Source organism: Mirounga angustirostris, unplaced genomic scaffold, assembly GCF_029215605.1.
Source record: "Mirounga angustirostris isolate CCGP_5_RB_7025 unplaced genomic scaffold, mMirAng1.0.hap1 SCAF_6, whole genome shotgun sequence".
Classification (NCBI taxonomy): domain Eukaryota; kingdom Metazoa; phylum Chordata; class Mammalia; order Carnivora; family Phocidae; genus Mirounga; species Mirounga angustirostris.
The window spans coordinates 92,405,271-92,425,808 of record NW_026991714.1 but is presented as its reverse complement, the minus strand read 5'-3'; the positions used below and the strand labels follow the sequence as shown (position 1 = coordinate 92,425,808).

The 20,538-nt window shown below is 43.0% G+C and overlaps 1 protein-coding gene across 3 annotated transcripts in view; it reads right to left on the bottom strand.

Annotated features, from left to right (window-relative positions):
- The window catches only part of ARID5B (AT-rich interaction domain 5B), a 180,361-nt gene that overhangs the window by 17,631 nt on the left and 142,192 nt on the right, over positions 1 to 20,538 (bottom strand). For all 3 annotated transcript variants that reach the window (XM_045877911.3, XM_064594675.1, XM_045877912.3), the window contains 3 exons: positions 19,801 to 20,005; positions 17,811 to 17,863; positions 8,091 to 8,188 (listed from right to left, as the gene is read on the bottom strand). In XM_045877911.3, coding sequence (XP_045733867.2) covers positions 8,091 to 8,188; positions 17,811 to 17,863; positions 19,801 to 20,005 — 356 coding nt within the window. The remainder of the gene's footprint in view (positions 1 to 8,090; positions 8,189 to 17,810; positions 17,864 to 19,800; positions 20,006 to 20,538) is intronic.

Here is a 20,538-nt window from a genome sequence, read left to right as displayed (position 1 = left end):
TGATATAGAGGGAGACTTTTGCTTATGAAGTTATCGGACTGTCCTTTCGGGAGAAATTCTGGAGGTCTCCAAGAACAAGCTTGGTGGGGTGTAGACAGAAGAGCAGTGGCTGTGCCTCAGCCTGCCTGAATCTCGGCACCTTGTTCGATTTTCCCAGGGCTGCTGGCTGTGGATAAGAGCCAGGAAGCCTTCTGCGGGTTTGGGGAAAGGTTGATGAGAGGGCGTATGTGGCAGTGCTGCAGACGGCTACTTGCTGTGCCCATTGGCCAGAGCCCCCATCACCAAGCCAGTGTTTAGAAAGGAGCTGCAAGTCCATAGACCAGTCAACTCCACCATGGGTGCCCATGGGTGAGGATGGGGCATGGTCTACCCATTGGACTTCGGGGCAAGACAGTCAATAGACACTGAAAAGATAAACTGTAATATCTGCCTTGGGTGTATCCAGTTTGGAAATTCCGCCTTAGTATTCACCTGACAGCTTCTTCTACCACCTTATTCCCTACCTCCTGACACACATTTCCTAGAGGAAACTATCCTTTTTGTTTGGATTTAATTTAATTCATTCAACCCCTAATCCCTGAGTCCCTGATATGTTCATGATGCTGTCCTGAGTGCACTGGGGAGACTCCAGGAAAGCAAGAGCCCATGATCCATATCCTCAAAATTAGTATCTTCACCGGTCTCGAATTCAACAGCTGAATATTTTAAGCAATATATGATGATCCTCAAGTTATAACCTAACACTTTAAGATCGAGTTCAAAGTCTAGATCCTCTTGGAAGACTTTGCTCATTCCAGCCGAAAATTTGCTCTTCTCCTTTGATCCCTGTTGAACTTGCTATTTGTATCAATTACTTACTTACCTGAGGTTTTTTATAGCCTTAAGTATCTAACTCTCTTTCAGGTACGTATGGACTATGAGTCGAATCGTATGATAAGTTAGGTAAGCCAAGGATCACAGCACCTTCCGGTTCTAATGAGTCGGTAGTAATGGCCTGGGGGTGCCATACTGAGAAGGGTTCTGAAGCTGAGCTTGAGCTCATGGAAAGCAGTTTCATGTTCCCTTCGCAATTTCTGCCATGAATGTGGTAGCATGGGCACCTCCTCATCGTCTGCCAGCCCTATTCCAGACTCTCTGGCTCATACGTTTGCATTATCCCAGAGGGTGCTGTGCATGTGGTAGACGTTCAAAAAACACCCACTGGCTCTTGAGGGCAGCAGCAAAGGAAAAAGGCAGTCACTCAAATGGCAAATCTATCCTACCCCAGAAAAAGAAACCAGCCACTAGGAGAGGGCTTCTCACCAATTTCAAATGTAATCTTAGGCTATGTCGATAGACTGATCCCGCTACATCCCAAGAGGTACGATATGCTCTATCTGGAATCGCTTTGGGTAGCCTGAGTAACACAGATTGGAGGCATCCACATGACAGCAGGCCAAGCTGGTGAAAATCCGTAAGTCGTGCTCTGAGGCATGGCTGAATGGACTAGGAGGACTTGAAGTGAGAGAGGAGCCAAGCTTATGGAGGCCCATCACCAAGGAAATGGCATGCACTGAAAGAGTCAGCCTCAGAAGGCAAGGTCGGGTCAATGGGCAGCCACAGAAGGTGTCTTGCTCAGCACGTGGCAGAGTGTTTAGATGAAAAGCACCTTCAATGGTGGCTCTTCTTTCTTGCCCCCCAACCGCAGGGCATTTGTGCAGAGACTGGATTAGCCCAGTGCCAAAGATGGTTCAGTCCTCACAGAACTTGGCAGCCTGTAGGCTACCTTTGCCGTGGGGTGTGTTTAGTTTAACTTGTGTAAAATATTTTCAGAAATCCTGGATCTAGTATTTGTAAGCCAGGTGACTTCACATAAAAGTTATCAAGAAAACATGGAAGGTCTGACAGTACTGAGCCTCCATCTGCCCAAGACAATGGTGTTGGCTGATCCCACCGGGCCTCTCTGGCCTGGGCTATGTGTGCCAGCTTCCTACTCTCCTACCTGGCCACCTGCACCACCTCCCCCATATACATCTGAGGTTGTGACCAGTGGTGTGGAGCCAGGCTCCCTCAGCGACCTGACGGGAAGGACTAGATTTTTAAATTTCCTGTCTGTTGCCGACAGACACTTTTGTAAAATTCAGAATTCATGAAAATGAATTAGTAGAAAAATGAAATTTAAAGCAAGGCACATAAAATATAAGCCCCAATGTTTTATTACTTTCAATGGACATAAAATTATCCTGGCAGGCTGCTGTGTAAGTATAACATAACACTCATTTGTTAACTGTTCTGTTCACACGAGCACACACGGGCCAGAAAGCCTCACTCGAGGAACATTGGTCTAGAGGATGACCTAGGCACCTCTCAGATCTCAGATACTGAGATCTTGCCCGTGTCTTTCTGAATTGGGTCTTGATTAACTTCAGGGGTATCAAAATGAGCAAGACTACATCACATTGTGTCCTGGACATAAAGAAAGCTGTAACTCACCTTACTTTCCCCCTTGACTTTTTCCTCACAAAGTGATTAGCTGAGTTCCTTAGAACTTGATATCTTTTTGGCATTTACCTTAAAGCACGTATTTATCTTACTCAAAAGGTGACCCTCCCACGCTCTGCCTTCTACCTTCAGAGAAGAAAGGCAAGAGGTTTAGCTGACTGTCACTCGGGTTCTGCCCAGATGCATCTGGCTTGGGTCCGGCTCACCCCGAGTCACGGCGAAGGAAGGCACCCCAGCCCTGCGGCAGGACAGTCTTGCCTGGGGAATGCTCATGGGAAAAGCAAAAGATGAGAATTCTAAATTGGGCATTATGTATGTATGAAGATGAAGCGTCGTTACTCATTTCCCCCATAAACAAATACGTTTGTCTCTGATCTTGATTTTCTAAATACTCAGAAAAGCACATCATGAAGTCCTTTTGCCTTAATGCTCCTTTTTCCATCCTTAATAACAACTTCATGTACTCCTCAGACACACACCATACAATTCGTTCAGGAAAATTCACACCAGTAATCTGGTATTCTGTGTGAAGATTTTTTTTTGCCTCTTGCATGTGCTTAAAAAACATTTTTCTAAAAAGGAAAACACATCTGCACGTGAAAACAAAGTCTTTAAAGTGAATTGCTATTCCAGAAAATCAAGCTAAGAGAATTCCATAAAAATAACCATTTTCCTTTTTTTTATTCCTTTCCTCAGAAAGGTGATTTGGGACACCTTAAATGGAGAGTCAGACAAGGAAGAAAATGTTCTACGTAGAAGGGTCCCGCCCAGCCAGAGGTGGGCATTTTTCTCTGAGTTACAACCTATAGTAACTTTACTATAAATCCCAAGCAAGAAGTGTCTAGAATAACCACACTTCATGAGCTTTGCTGAGTTTGAGACATCCACATAGCAACAGTCTCGCGATGGGGAAACATTAATGCTTTTTATATTGGTGATCAGCTGTAACATGAGCAATTAAGTACAGTAGTAATGGACTATGGCCAGGAGCCTGGTACTAATATTAAAAACTGACAGAGATGAATAGGTTTGGAAGCAACACCAGGCTGACAAAGACATTTTTATGAAGTGCTTGGACCTATTTGATTTAAACCAATCAGAGGCAAGTTTGGATGAGTCAGGCCTTCAGCGACAATGATGCATTCACAGGCATTGTACCATTTCTGCTGTGCCTTAAATAAAAACACCCATTGATTCTTTTCAACAACCCACACTTTCATTATTACACTCATTAATAAACCAAAAGTGCCCAACTAATATACAAGTAATATTTACTGAGGAACCAGCTACTTTTTTCTTGTTGGAAAATGAAAACATTTACTGGAAACATGAACCCCACCACATGAAAAATAAATCAGTGGATAATGCATAGTAGAGCACTCATTTCTTCTTCATCTTCGAGGGAAGCAAAGCTGGTGGTAGGGAAATAGGAAAAGGACCACGTCTGCATATTGGGGTGAAAAGAAGAACACGAGATGACTGGTTGCACAGGATGAACTTGGTCACCCTGATCTGATGGGAAAGGTTTGAAACATGTCCACGGGCATCTCCAGACTAGATGTTTGCCCACAACATCCTGATCTTTTTCAACTTCTTCAACCTTCTTGAAAACGGTGGCCCTTCACCAATCTAGTTCTGTCTGTTTTGTGTTAGGGTAGCCTGTAACTAGCAAGAAGGAATGAAATCTACCAAGTCCTCTAAGCACAGTTTTAGCCAAGAGCTTCAGCCTCTTCTTTGACCAAAGCAGAACACTTTCTCATCCCTGGGACAGATCTGAGTGTCCTCCGCCCTTCTCTGGTAGAACCAGTAAAGAGAAGTAAGACGTAAGACAGCCAGAGAAGTTGCCCCCAGACTTTTCTCCCGATCACAACACACAGGAACATAGGTGATTCCTTTCAGATTATGATTGGCTCAAAATGAGTGAGTCTGGTATAATTCTAAGTGGAGTCTCCTTTTTTTTTTTTTTTTTTAAGATTTTATGTATTTACTTGAGAGAGAGAGAGAGCATGAGCGGGGGGAGGGAGAGGGTGAGGGAGAAGTAGATGCTCCACTGAGCAGGGACCCTGATGTGGGGCTCCATCCCAGGACACTGGGATCATGACCTGAGCTGAAGGCAGCCACTTAACCAACTGAGCCATGCAGGCACCCCCTGGAGTCTCATTTTTTTTTTTTTTTGAGTCAATTATCTGCAAATTTTAGTACTTCACTATTGTTAACTACTAACCACTCAAGACACCCCTTGTATCTGATCTCAGCAATGTGAAAGGGGCCTAGATGGTGAAAGGATATACAAGGAAGGATGAAGGACCTTGCTAATTGACCCGGGACAGCTGTGTTCTAACCTGGGTTTCTATCTCTGTGTAGGGATTTCCATATTGGGGGTCCCACTTGGCGGTTGACTGTTGTCTCAGCCCCAAATCTACTCTTCTGTGCTCTGCTTGATGATGCTGGGACTGGGATTCTGCAGATTACATGTCTCTTTTATCAGCTGTCTTCCTTTTGGGGTCCTGCAAATGGGGCCCGAGGAGCCCAGGGGAGGGGAAGAAGGACACCTTCTTTCTATTTTGCTTGCTGTTCATTTCAGGGCCAACCCAACAGTAATTTAGCAGCAGCAGTTGGTTCCAGCCTTTAGCTTCTGTCAACAATCCCAGAACAGTTTTATGGCATTTGCTCTGAGGTCCAGCACCAGCCAGGGAGCACTGCCTCTTCAGGTCTGAGCCTAGCTCCGTGGTGTTCCACCTCTGAGCTCAATAATGATCAGCAGTGGTTGGGAGCCTCTCCCAGGGAGGAATCTGAACCCCAGCTCTGTGAGGCATACTCTCTAAACTTCTGGGTGGCAACACCCTAACCCCCTTTCTCCTATTCTCTTGACCCCAGGGAACCTGTGGTTATTTCCTCCATATTAACATTGTGCTTTACGTTTGTTTTAATAATTCCCTATAGTAGATTCTCTTTGTTGAATACCTGGTGTAGTTTTTGTTTTTTTTTTTAAGATTTTATTTATTTGTTTGACAGAGAGATACATAGCGAGAGAGGGAACACAAGCAGGGGGAGTGGGAGAGGGAGAAGCAGGCTTCCCGCCGAGCAGGGAGCCTGATGCGGGGCTCAGTCCCAGGACCCTGGTATCATGACCTAAGCCAAAGGCAGACACTCAACACCTGAGCCACCGAGGTGCCCCTCCTGGTGTGGTTTTTATTTTCCTTACTGCATCCCGACTGATACACACTGACCCAACAAATTCTAGATTTAGCAGAGTGGGTGACATAGCCTTTCAAAAAATTTAATCCAGTGGGAGACCAAACCTATATGAAATACTCCTTTACTCCCAAGAATGAGGAGAGAAGAGACATTTTTAAAGAATCTTAAATAATGTTTCCTAGTAGCTAAAGTTTGAGGTATCTCGACTAGAATTTTCCAATTTGACTGATTGAAGGCATTTGGGATTCTACTACTCCAGATGAGGTAAATCATGAAACAAAGTACAGTCTTCAAAAGAATATATCCTGGTATTTCATTTAAGATTGAGGCTATTTTCATCCACATAACTGCTTGAGTTCATTATACACACACACACTCACTCTACTATCAGACCCAATCCTTTTTCCATCCCAAACCTAATCTGTTTTTTGACCATGCGATGCTCTGTAATATGTTTGATTAATTTTCATTCTTTAACTGGGTAAACTAGCTAACAGTTGAGATACGCTCTTTTTTGCAAATTTTAACTATGTGATCTTTGAAGTTTGATGATTCAGGTGTCGGGAACATTTGCAGATGGAGGTACGGGAGGTTCACTATCAGCGAACATATAGACAGAGTTGAAAATACAGACAGAGTTTCTAATGAAAATGCTCTGATTAAAGCCTGGACTCAGAAGTCAACACTAAGCTGAATGTGTTCCCTTCCGTGCTCTTTACACAACACTCACCTGAGATACTGATGCTATTTTGTACTAGGATTTCAGTGGTGCCCCTGTTATGTCCAGTGAGAATGTAGGTTTTATATTAAATACTGAGAGAAATAACACTCACATTTGAAAAACTGATGTAGTATACTGAAAACAATGCTAGGAAGAGTAATAATTTGAATTCCTGTTACCATTAAAAAAAAAAAAAATCCTTGTGGATCATTACCCCGACAAGTAAGGCAATCTCTTGCTACTACTTTGTGGGGATTTTTCATGGGTTACTAAACCCAGCCTAGTTTACTATGATTATATCTACAAAAACTTTCTAAGTTTCATTGAATGGCTATCCTAACAGGGCTCTACGCTAAATGCAACACAGATAAAAATATAACTAAAACTTAACAAAATATGACTGAGAGGTGATCCTCTAGATAACAGTATCTGGAGATGCATTTGTAGGATCCATCTGGGTTGAAGCTGGAATGGTAATGGACTTGGAAAGAGCAGCCGTCACACTTAGCAGTTCTGTTTTACCTTTCAAACTAGCAAGCTAACTGGCCTGTTTGTTCAGCTGTGTCTTGACTTCGTTCCATCCATGACGGTTATTAAAACATACAGACACACACACACACACACACACACACACCCTCTGCTTGGATCTTACAAGCTCTGAATTTGAAACCAGGCTGCTGAGTCAGTCAACATGTCAGCAAGGAAATGAAATGCCAGCGATAAAGAAGTTGGTGTGACCCTAACAAATTAAAGATGGACTGGAAGCACAGAGCAAGGGTAACGCAGGAATCTGCTAACAGACCTGCACTGCTGTGGGCACCGACAGTCCTAATGCAAAGGGGAAACACTCCTGTGGAGAGAAGCTTCACAACAGCTAAGGCAGCATTACCTCTTGTTTGCATGATCATCACCTTCTGAGAGAGGCTGAAAGTGTTAGAAAACTGAACCATGCAAAGCTTGGCAAGAAAGGATTTTCTTGGTCAACAGCATAGCCATAGAAGAAAAAAAATACCAAGATGGGGAAAAAAACCCAATGGATCTTATCTGGGGCCAATTTCCTTATTAAAGAAGTGCGTACTTTTCAGTATTAATACGTTCAATATTAAAACATTTCAATGTCCATATGGTTACATGGCAACCCCATAGTAACACTGCAGACTTAGGATTTCCAGAAGCTGAAGGTTCTCCCAGTACATGAACCTACGAAGAATGTACTGAGTAATCTAGGCTTGTGGGGGAAAAATAAAGAGGTATTGTCAAATAGGTGGTCACAGGATAAAACCAAACTAAAAGAACATCTAATTTTAGCCCCTGTAACCAGAGAAAGCCATGTCCCCTAAAAAAATCACAAGGCGGTATGCAAGGTAAAATGCCAGAGGATATTTTCTATTTCCAGAAAGGTCCTTCAGACTTCCCCTTATCTTATCCTTCCCCAAAAGTGTCTTCCAATGAACACACTTTTTTTTTTTAAGATTTTATTTATTTATTCATGAGAGATAGAGAGAGAGGCAGAGGCAGAGGGACAAGCAGGCTCCCCGTGGAGCTGGGAGCCCGATGCGGGGCTCGATCCCAGGACCCCGGGATCATGACCTGAGCCGAAGGCAGACGCTTAACCAACTGAGCCACCCAGGCGTCCCTGAATGAACACACTTTTAATTAAGCAAGGACTTTACAAGAAGGGGCTTCTTACCTTTCATAATGCCTGCGGGTGCAAGTGGCGGCGCTGGTGCTCCCAGGATTACCGCCTAATTCATCATAAATGTGCTTCCATTGTCGGCGGGCTGTTATCTGAAAAAATGGCAACGGGAAATTCAATCTTGCATCATAGGAGATTCACAGTGCCAGGATTCAGTACAAATGCAACAGGCAGAAGAGGACAGTCTGTTCTGGAAACCCAGAGACAGAGAAGTCCAGATAAGTATACGGGGAGACTCGGGGTTTCACAGGGGGATCTCTCTTGTGGTACTTTTCTTGACAATAAACATGGAATTCTGCTTTGGGTTCTATATTGTGTCACTCTTAGAGCATTTCCTCTAAGGCATCTCCCTGGATATTTTATGTAGCTATTCCCCCCACCCCACCCCACCCCCGAGGACCCAAACTCATACTCTGATCCTTTAGGTCATGTTGATAAAGCATCCAAATAAAATAAGATTTCAGCTAAAGTATCAGTTTAAATGAATCAGAATGAACACTGGTTGCTTAAGGGGCGGGGAAATGGGTGGCCAAGGATAGAGGAAAAGAGAGAGGCTTTGCACCAAAATTGCTTTTGTATCTTCCGATTTTTGACCTGTGTGCTGTGTTGGCCACTTCAAACACTAAATAAAATTACTACATAAATTAATTCAATTGATCAAATTGCTTATGGAATTTGCAGTCATCTCTGGCTATATTTTTAATCCAGCTCCTCTAACCACCAAAACAAAACCTAAATCTGAAACTGTATATGTTGCAACCTGTTTATTTTTATTCCCTTAGGTCAGGAAAACGGGCTATCAGTCCAATGCTAGGAAAACGAACAACTTCCGAAGTGAAAATGCGAGCTTATGTCTACTGGGGAGCTGGGTGAACAGAACCTGGCAGCTTGCAATCTACCCAACAGCATACCCTGGTCCTGTTTAATTCCCCTCTTTAATTTTTTTTTGCACGTAAATTAAGATTTTACAAAAGAACAGATGCATCATCTGGCAAATGATTAATCTGGGGAAACCACGTCATCTACTACATCCGAGCAAGTCTAGTACTTCCTTGAAACGAGGAGACAGAGCCCATTCTGAGGTCCTTGTGAACGTTTCTCAACAGAGTTCCAGGAAAACTCTGTTATTGGAATGTGCAGGGGGCAGGGTGTGGCCGAGGTGTGCCTGGCAGTGGCTACAATCTGACCCCGGGGCTTCTTTTGAAATATACCCGCAGAGCTGCCAGCTGAGTTCACTTAGGGGCTAAAGGCAGCAAGCCGAGGGGCGGGGGGGGGGGGAGGGGGGAGGAGGAATCTCAACTTGCAAACAGGGGCTCTGTCACTGTAATCTAAGGAGGAGGGGAGGGGTGGTTAAATATTACAGGGTAAATGGCACCTTTTCCATTTCAAATAAAAGCGCTTTTATTTCTATAAACCGTTCTTGACCCCGAGACAATGGGAGGTTTGCATTGTTCAATTTCCCATGAAGCATTCTTGAACCAATGGGTTTCAATAGTTCTCTCTAGACAGAACCACCTCTTGCATCTCCTGGCAGGTATGACTAAAAATAAAATCTTCCTTTATTTATAGCTTGGTTTAGACGATAATAAATGGTTTCAAGTCCCTTTCAAAACACTCAAAATACATATTTTAGTAATTACTTTATATTTAATTATGATCTCCCTCCAATCTTTTAAATAATACACTTTCAGGCTGGTCTATTCAAGATCTGCGTAAAGGAAGAAGCGAAACTGGATCCTCTCCCACGTGTCTCTTTTATTCCTCAAAGCCCTTAGCACGCTGAGGCCCCCTGAAACATACCTCCGTATTTCCCTCCCTAAGATGAGGTGTGTGGGCCCCGGGGAGCCCAGCAGGGCCAGAAAACAGCCTATGTATGTCCCTGCATGCACTTCAGAGGAAACCATCACTCTTGGCATCCTTGTATCTCTCCCGTGCACTCTATTTCATATTTTATTAAGTACTTTCACAAGCGTGATATCATTTCATCCTCCCATTAGGACACACAACAGAATGGCCGTGCCAGGGCTCACACCAATACCTTATGATGCCAGAGCAGACTTCCTTTTCACTACATCAAAACAGCCTCCCCATCAGAATGTGCTGGTGAACAGTCCACGTGTACAGCAGGGTGATAATACAGAACCTAGGGACCTTTTGCTTCACGTGAGGCAGAGAACTGTGCAAATCACAGCTTCTGCTACAAGGTCTGACTTTGAGCTGTGGGTCTCTTACTAGTGGAGAAATAGCACAGCAATGAGGTCAGCAAGAATCTAAGGGGCTGGGTTAGGTTAATAGTGCTTTGAGATTTTACTCTCACCTAGTAAAACTATGGCTCCTTCTACACTGACAACGTGTGTATCTAGTTAGAACAGAGGTTCTCTGTTATGTTCACCAGTGAATCATAGATAACTCTCAATTATATTGGGATCCATCCATTCACTCAACTCTTCATTCACCAAACATTTCTTGAACATCTCCCATTGGTTGGGTGCTATGCTAGCATCTGGGATGCAACAATGGAAACCAGACCCAACACCCAACATGACCACATCCGTGTGTGTGTGTGTGTGTGTGTGTGTGTGTGTGTTGGGGGATACCAAACGTAAACAAGGGACCACACAGATAAAATAATACAGGTTGTGAAAAATGTCATGAATGAGAGACCACTGATGAGGGGATATTTAATGTGTGGAAACTGACCATGCACCCCTCCTCTCCTATACCTATCATCTAGACTAGGGGGTAGTACCCTGTTCAACACTTGCCTATCACAGAAATGACAAACTTCTTTAAGAATAAATAACGAGGGGCGCCTGGGTGGCCCAGATGGTTAAGCGTCTGCCTTTGGCTCAGGTCATGATCCCAGGGTCCTGGGATCAAGCCCCACACTGGGCTCCTGGCTCAGCAGGGAGCCTGCTTCTCCCTCTCCCTCTGCCTTTCCCCCTCCTCATGCTCTCTCTTTCTCTCTGTATCTCTGTGTCTCAAATGAATAAATAAAATCTTTAAAAAAATGCTTTAAAAAAAGAATAAATAATGAATTGTCAAAAGGAGGAAAACAATCTTCCTCACACTAGGACTGAAACTGTGTGGCAAGCAGGGGACCAGCCTCAAGTGCCACTTGGCATTAGTAAGCCACATGCAGTTGGCTAGCAGTCTGCGTTAGCCCCTGCTAGCAAGTTCTGGTGTTTAAATACAGTTTTCACCAGTAAGAGTTCATCTGGAGCAAAGACAAGGGCTGGGCCTTCCGGGAAGTGGTCCCTGTTTACTGAGCTTCCACCTGCCGGCCTAGATGAATCAGGCCATTTTGAGATATTTTCTTTCCACAGGAAAGTCATAAAATGTGCTCTTTCCAACTGCTAACTGCTTTTATGCTTTTAAGTACACAGTTCTCCTGGGTACACATCTCCATTTTTTTGTGTCCAGATGTGCTCTTCATTCAAATGCTGAGAGACAGAGCGAGAGAGAAAGGCAGAGGGAGAAGCAGGCTCCCTGAGCCCGATGCGGGACTCGATCCCAGGACCCTGAGATCATGACCTGAGCCGAAGGCAGATGCTTAACCATCTGAGCCACCCAGGCGCCCCCGTCCATGGGCTTTAAAGCGAGAAATGTCTAACTCCTCCCATTGTCCAACCCACTGTGGGTCCCGGCACCCTCTAAGGAGAAAGGGAAGATGCAAGAACTCCTCCTGGCTCAGCTACTGGGCATCGTGCTCCCACCTGTACAGATGGGCCTCCTGCACTAGTGTGCTTTCCTCATGCCGAAGTATGTATCTGCTCCGGGTTTTTATTCTGTAGTCCGGAATGTGTGTTATCTCTAAAACCCCACTGGGGCAAAACCAATGCCTGCCTCGTAGTCTCTAGCCCCCCGTTCCACGCAGCTGGAAAGTCTGATCTAGCCATGCGGTGAGTCTGACTAGCTCTTTGGTTAAACTGGAGCCTCCCGGTCATGGTCACGTTTCTACCTGACGTTCTATTATTTTAGGTTTTTAAGGATACAAAGAACTTCTGGCTCTTTGTTTCCTAAAGAGAACGGCCAAATTCATTCAAGCAATGTTTTCTCTTGGATTGTGCTTCCCCTGTCATCTCCTGCAAAAGCCGCGCTTAAATGATAGGGATTCCTGACATCAGCCCAGCGTCTACTGGCTGCCACTGGAGGGCCCTGGGCCAGTCACAGAGGTGTGGAGGGGGAAGGTGGAAGATGGAGGGCTGAGGGTGGGGAGATATCATGAAAAGAAAGAGAAGTTACTACTTTCAAGGGTTCATAATTTAGCAGGAAGCATAACCCCATACCATTAACCATAAAGCAAGATGAAAAACCAAGCAGACCACACCCACATACAGCAAACCAATCTAGGTGTGTGGAGACTTCACCTCACTCTGAAGACACTTGACAGTTCTTTCCCTGGTGTGGGTAAGACCCAAGAGACTGAAGAGCACTGTACACCTATTATGTTTATGTATGTTCATTGCTTCTAAACATAGTGGTTTTCAAACCGCTCTTTGGAACCCAAGGTGGCCTGAAACTAACCCTTCACACCTCTGCCAAGAAAACGGGTCCAGGGGGTAGGAAAGGAATCTGTCCCATCTATAGCTTACTTGATGAAAATATCCTGTTGTTTAAAAAAACAACAACAACTGGGAAACGATTTTAACCCAAGACATGGCCTTGGAGCTGGGTTTCTTTACCTTCGCGGTTGCAGGGATGAAATAATGTTGGAATTTTTGTGGCCTGGTTAGGAAACAGCAATCAGAAATCTTGCAGGACTCGAGTGTGTATGGCTTAAGAATGTAGCAGATGTGGAGTCAAAAGGAACATTTGCCTGCATGCCCAGGCTGCCCCGAGAAACAGCCTCTTTCTCGGGACACCTTGAGGGCGGACTGAATTCAAGGAAGATGACTTTTTTTTCCTGGTAGTACTCCAGGAACTGGAGCCTTTCAAAACTACATGACATCATCTTTGGCCTCGAGAATTCTGAATTAAGCAAGAGGCTTTGTCCGTCCAGAGTACTAGGGTTAGATTCAGAGGATGTCTTGAAATGATGTCAAAGCCAGAATCTGGTGTCAGAGCCTAATCCTTCCAGCAAGAAGACATGTGACTTCTTCCTCCAGATGAGAAATAATGGTCCTGTCTCACCCGTGGGGAGAGAAGGACCTGCTAACTGGCATTCTTAGAAGGCAACGCTTGCATGGTCCTTTGCCTCTAGAATAAGATTTTTCTCAAGACCCATTTCCCTACTCTACCTTCTCTCCAAATATTGCCTCTGGCTTACCATCACATGGTTAGCCAAATGGAAATCACTTTAGCAAACCACCCTCCACACGCTGCATCCTAGTAATATCCCAAGCTACTCTTCAAGCTTTAATTGCTTCACCAGACACTGAAGTGAAGACCTCTTTTGCTCATCAGCACAGTTTTATCCAGCTCTGCCTCCTCAACTGTGGGTGAGCCTGCTCTCTGCTCTAAAACATTTGGGAGGAGAAGTTGGATATATGATTGTAAAGGAAGGATCCTCACTGCCAACCAATCAAAATGCCAGGATATTGTTTTTTAGGGAATCAAATCCATTCGGTACATTTGCGATCTCTAAACCTAAGGATGGAGGCCAACAGAACTGAATACAGCCATTAGTCAAATGCTTATAAAGGCTTAAAATAAAACTTCTGCTCCTCTTTTTTTTTTTTTTTTAATTCAATTTGAGGGTTGTGAAGGACTGCGATGAAATAATCCATAATCCGCAATTCAAACCAGAAGGTTTGGAATAGTTTATAACCACAAACAAAAACAAGCCAATTAAGATGGCCTCTTTTTATAACCAGAAGGAATTCCAGAGAGATGTCTTTATCTAATCACAAGTTAACAGCAGAAGAGATAGATCTACGAATTTGAAACTTGCAATTTTTTACTATTACTGAATGTTTACATCACGCAGGCTTCTTGACCCACCTCCTAAGTTCATAGATTTTTCTCAAGAATCAGATAAAATCTCAGCTAGTAGTTAGTGTGTCGGGTAAGGCTCAGGGTAGGTACAAAGAATCTACTGAAAGATGCTACTAACGAAGGTAGGCTATTGGAGGCTTTTCCCAAAAAATCACCCATAATAGGGAGAAAGCACTGTAGATACAGAAGACACCGCTGGGCGTGGAAGGCACAAAGAATGGTCACTTATGCATCTCTTTCCTTTCAATGTTTCTATGGAGGTTGTGACAGCTGGGTGCAAAAATCTCAGCAAGTCAGAATCTGAAGAAGTCCACGACGACCCCTCGCAACTCATTTCACCTCACTGTGCCTCAGTTTCCTCACTTGTAAAATGAGGGTATGGACTGGAGCAGGGCAAGTATCTTTCTCTGCACCAAGGCCAATTTGCAAAACACGAAAAGGTTCGGACGGTACTCTTTCCCTCATTCAAAATGAAAAGGGCTTATCAGGTCCCGACTTAGCTGGATTACCACTTTATCAAATGGAAAAACCTTCGTTGGAAACTTGGTGCTGCTTTGGAGCCAAAGAAATGGTAATATTCTGGCGGGCTTCTTTAGTAATAGCGTGAAGACAACTTTCTAATCTTTGATGCTTGACTGAGATGGGGCCACATCGTGAAGCGAGGAGCCCACAAGTGGGAATAGTCACTGTTACCATTAGCTTTGAATTAACATCACCCAGAGCGCTTGTCAAAAAGGATTCTCGGGTTCTTAGGCCCAGGCCCACCGCAGTTAACGGCTCAGTGTGGAGGTCTAGACAGCTCCCTATACTTTCAAGTTCCCCTTTGCAAATCTGAGCCCTAGTTCTCGAGTGGCCTTTGGGAGCCACGGATCTAGAAGATTCTAAGATCTCCTCTGAGCTCTAATGACAAGTCTACACTTGCTTCTGCTACCAGATAATCTCACAGATAAATGTCTTTCAATAACACAGCGATGACAACTTAAGTCCTCAGACGGGATCTTAGTCTGGACTGACTTCAAAACTGAATCCTCACTGAATATTTCATTCCGTTTATTGGTCAATATATACCAATGGAAAAATGTATTCTGTACTTGGGGGATTCAAAAGCTTCAACGTAGCATGCGAGTAGCCAATTGCAGTGCCTACAGGGACAGCAAGGTAGTATGAAGCATTAAAAAAATAAAAAGGAAAGGAAGGAGAGAAGAGAGGGAGGAAGGGAGGAGGGAAGGAAAAATCCTACCAACCGGCTTCATCTAGTTTTTGACCCCGGATGTAGATTTTATAGTTCACAGGGATAAGTAGATTTGCTGTCTCAGAGGAGATGAAAAACTTGGGGGTGAAGAATGGCAGGGGCCCAACGAACAATGAGGGAGTCGATGGGTAAATAGAGAGAGAAGGAGGGAAGGAGCGATTCCAGAGGTTGCCAGTCCTCTTTGTGGCTTGGCTGAAGACCTGCAGCTCATACACAACCAGATGGGAAGCAGATGCTGATCGGGTCTCCCAGATGCCCCGCCCCCCATCCCAGCATCTCTCTACTTGACTCCACCTACACACACAGAGTGAATGCAGAATGAGGGGCAGAACATAACACTTAGCTTGTTAACAATCTTCTCTGCGTTGCTCCCCCTCCCCCGCCCCCAGCCAGCCGACAGGATTAAGTCCAGGGGCTACCATCTAAAAGCCTTTCTCACAGGGCTCCATCCTCTCTGGACTCACCTTCGAGGTCACTCATCCCAGCCACCTGGTCACCCAACTTTACATTACTCAAACTCTCCATGTCCAACATCATTCTACCTCCACATTTTATTTCTCCATCTGGCTTTCTCTTCCTGGAAGGCTGTGATAATTCATGTCTAAATTCCATCGATTCTCCAAAATTCTGCTCAGATGGCACGAGAGCCACAAGTCTTCCTTCCCTCATTTCTAAAATGAAACAGTACTATACCTGAATAGGGAACGGATCTTTTTCCACCTTGTCTCTTAATCATAACCACTGCCTCTCCTGGATGGCAAGCAACTAGAACCACTGGCCTATGTGTTCCGCTGATTGGCTGACTGTGCAGTCATTTGTTATTTCGCTCATTCAACAAAAGAAGAATGCCCTGAAACTTATCAGAAGTTTCTTTTGTGTATTCTACACCCACTTGCTGTTGCATGGGGAAAACAGATCCTTGTGAAGATGGAGAAGATACAAAAGCAGGAAAAACGGATTCTGTGAAATTTGTTGGCACTCTCTCTATCAGTAAACAACAATACATTTCTGGGTTTAAAAAGACATTTCATAATATTGTGCAGTATCACGTAACTTATCCGCTGTTCATACAAATGTGTATTCCTGTTCTTAACATCGAGCGTTAGACTTAAAAATCTAGGCTATGGGGCTGACTCCTAAATCCACGAGGCTAGCTCTGAATAAGCTATCTTTTTCACATGGACAAAAGCTATTATTAGCTTAAGATTTTGCAAAACTATGAGCCACCATGGCAAGGAGTCAATCTCTTTGTCCTATCAACAGATCCAACCAAGTGAAAAATTATATTATTTATATTTACAGAGGGTGCTTGGTAAAACAAATGTTTAAGTAAATTCATGTCTATGAAACACATATTTTATAATACTTCATATGAGCATTATATTGCTTTATAAACAGGTACATATATCCCAGGTCTTAAACATCTTACACACACATTTACTCCCATCTTAGAATCTGAGTCAGAATTCATGGCAGGTATCTCTACAGTAAATACCAGATTATCCGAATCACATCATGCTTGCCATCTTTTCCCATTCCAAAACCCTGACATCAAACCATTATATTAGTTTGTGGAACAATATGCTATATCTGGCAAGAAACCCTGGTTATTATGGTGGGGCTAAAAATGAATTTCATTTTCTTGACTCTGTGTCTCTTACTGTCATTTTACTATGTTACAGAGATATCCCAGGTTACTTCATAAGGAAAGAAAAAAAAATTCAATTGCGAAGAAACTGCACAACTTAATCTGATCATTGTGTGGAGGAGAAAATATTTCCAATGACGACATCTTCCTATGTCAATTGATTTTATTACAGATTTCATCTGTGTGCTATATTAATACAGCTCTTTCTTCTTCTTTCAAGATTTTAATCTTAGTTTGTTGCTCTAACGTTTTATTGGTTCAAAATACATGCTGTAAAATCCGTGGCCATCAAATTTTCCTGTGGGCTAAAAATAACCCGTTCCTGTCAGTTAGAATTAGCTGATAAAGAGTGTCAGAGCCTGTTCTGAATAAGTTTGATAACTTCCTGTTTATGCAGCACTGACCCTTGTCTAATAAAGCTTCTTTGCCCTAGAATAAGAGAAGATTCTGCTGCATTCTATTCCTTAATGGCCAATACTGATTACTTTTGAAAGCCTTTAATACATTTCCCATATTAGACATGAACAGATGTCAGGTATGTTGCCAAGGGAAATTTCTTTTATGCAATCTTGGCTTGTTGTACAATAATAGCCCTTTCTCAACATGGGAAAAAATTACAGACCCAACTAATTTCCCTGACAGGGGAGAGTTACATATGTTTTCCACTTGTAGTTTTTACGACAAGTTTACAATTTTGCCAAACCTGGAACTAATTGGGATCATTTCCAAAAGCGGCCCAATAAACCCCCAAAAGTGTGGAGCCATTTGAGAAGGCAGTCAGGGACGGTTAGCTTTTGTATTTTCTCCATTTTGGTCAGAGAAGGGGTGGGGGAGTTAGATTGCAAAATTATTTCATTTAAGTTGCTTAAACACTTACTGTTTCATATCCTCCCAGTTTTTGAGCAGCTTGAAACATAGTCCAAAGGTTAACTGTTAGAGGGACAATAAGTATTTAGATAAGCATTGCATTAACATACTTCCAAGAAATGTCAATTAAAACATTTTGTTTTGTTTTCAATGAGAAAGAGAAAAAAAAAAAAAAAAAAAACCAACCAAAAACCAAAACACTAGTACCCCAGAGAGCTAAGTTCTTAGGAAACAATTTGCCAAAGAGCATTCAACAACAGGATATATTATTACCACTTAAAATATTTCTTAAGAAACAGTCACAAATACGGAAATGGTTCTACTTTGGGGATAAAGGACAACACAGTTTTAATCCTGTTGCCATCAGCAGACCCAGGGAAGCTAAGTTACAGCGTCCTTGGGGAAAAGAGTGAGATTTCAAAATTAGGGTTGGTCTTGTTCAACCCTTAGAAAGAAGCCATTGATTAAAGAGTACTACATCATGCTTCCTTCAGATAAGAACTTATCATAATCAATAAATACCAGCCACTGTAATACATGATTACCTTTTAGTAGAATGTCTGATGGCGGCACTATATTAAGAACTCATACTGTATTTCACTAACATGTGGTGCCTTGCAATGAGTAGGAAGACACATATTTTACCCTCGAAGTCTTGGTGACATAACAGATCAAAGCGAAGGAAGAACTCATTCACAGAATTGAGTCCTGAGTCCACTTAGTCCCCTAAGTGATGTTTCGAGTATATACTCTTCTAGAACAGATTTCTCTTTGCAGGGCTTGCATACGTCTATTCTGTTAAACAACTATGCCAAACTGCTGGCAAATCTGTTCATTTGTCCCAAACACCATGGAATGGGACTGCTATGGATTTGACTCTTTTACCAGAGGAGGAAAATTGAATTTCGAGTAATTCCTTGGTAAGGGAAATGAAGAATAAAATTAAAATTAAAAAAAAAAAAAAGGCTCTTTGACACAACACATTGGAAAAGCCTCATTGAACCTTGCACTATTTCAAAGCTATCAAGAGCCCTGCCTCGGCCCTGATTTAATCTGAACCAATGCATAATGCAACAAAGCTGTTCATAGTACATTAATTTTACTTCTATTTCAAGCAACCAGTTTTCAGACAAACATTGTAATCATTCGTAGTTACATAAGTTTATAATGGCTGCGAGTGTTCTCTTGCAATCAGTGCCAATTGCTATTAGGTATGTAAATTGTTATGTAAAACATACAGGTTTGACATTCTTCATCAAAATGACACATGGTTTTAATCTAGGAAGATACGTTTGGAGAAAATACTATTTCAAGCCAGGGGCTCATTGCTTTGTGTGCTACAAAATCCAGACAGAGGCAAAATACATATATTCGGTTGTGAAATCAGGACCGGATCTGGGTTTCTTCTCTTTTTTCTATGGAATTCTGCTCAGCTGCGAGTTTCCTTTTCTACTTAAAAATGTATTATGATGCTTAAATGTAATCCAAAATTGGGCTTTCGGTTCAAATCTGGGTATTTCGTGTTTCCTCTGAAGTCAGGTTTTTGTTATCTCTTAACAAATTTGGGGCTTAGGAAATACGTTTTCTCTTTCTGGTTGTTTTGTCCACCTTTCAATGTCCTCCTCTTTAAAGCTGCCTTTTTGCAGGCAACATCTGGGCCTGATAAAGCGACGTCATATTATTATCTCAGAAGAAAGGCGTTACAGACACTCAAGATTGACAAAACAGAAAATGAGAAACTTTCAACATGTCTATTTCCAGTCATAATCAGTGGATTCAAGCCTATAAATATCTCACGGCAACTGCCCCAGAAGGGAACAGCGTAGCGGAGAGGGGCAGGGAGAAAAATTCCTGGGCTGGATGATTTGTAGATTTAGTATAAACAGAGAGAGCATCATCCCCAGATTAGGACTGCAACATAACCCTGAGTCAAAATTTTTTCCCAATTTAAAGAATAGGAGCAGTTTTGATCTTTCAGAAATGAAAACAAGCATACTTACTCTGTTTAAAACCTAAATAGGGTATTCGTTCTATCGGCGTCTTCCTCTCTTTCATGTATTTATAAAGTGCCACCAAGAAAGCCTGCTCATCTGCCCTGCACTCTTCACCGATGGCAACCTTTGGTTTCTCTTCATTGGAGACTTTTTTACAGTTATTATGGTTATTCTTCGGCTTGGACAAGGCTGACCTGGCCTCACATTTCACCTGGAAAAGGGGGGAAAATATGTCACATCAAATCAAGTCCTGCCTCGGAACGCTCAACAAAGACACAGCCATGACACTTCTCACAGTGCGGGAGGGGTGAGCCAGTAAATTAACCTTGCCCTCAAGGAGCTTTTTGGAGGCAACACTGAATATGAACTGTCTCAGACCAGTAGGTGGTAACTTTCCGTAAAGGGCCGGGTAGTAAATATTGCAGGCTTTGGGGCCAGATCGGCTCGGTTGCAACTACTCAACTAGCACAGAAGCGGTCACAGACATATAGGCGAATGGGTACGGCTGTGTTCCAATAAAACTTTATTTATAGAAACAGGTGGTGAGGGGGCCATGGTTTGCTGAACTATGCCAGCCTCAGAGTCCTTACAAGTACGTTGATAGGAAACCAGAAACAGTGTCCGCATCTGGTGGGAGTGGGACCATTCTTTTGCCTCTTTACACACTTTTATTTTCCCAAGGGGCACCATCTGTTAATGTCATTGAACAAAGCCCTGTCTTCTTAGTAAATAGTCCCATATTTC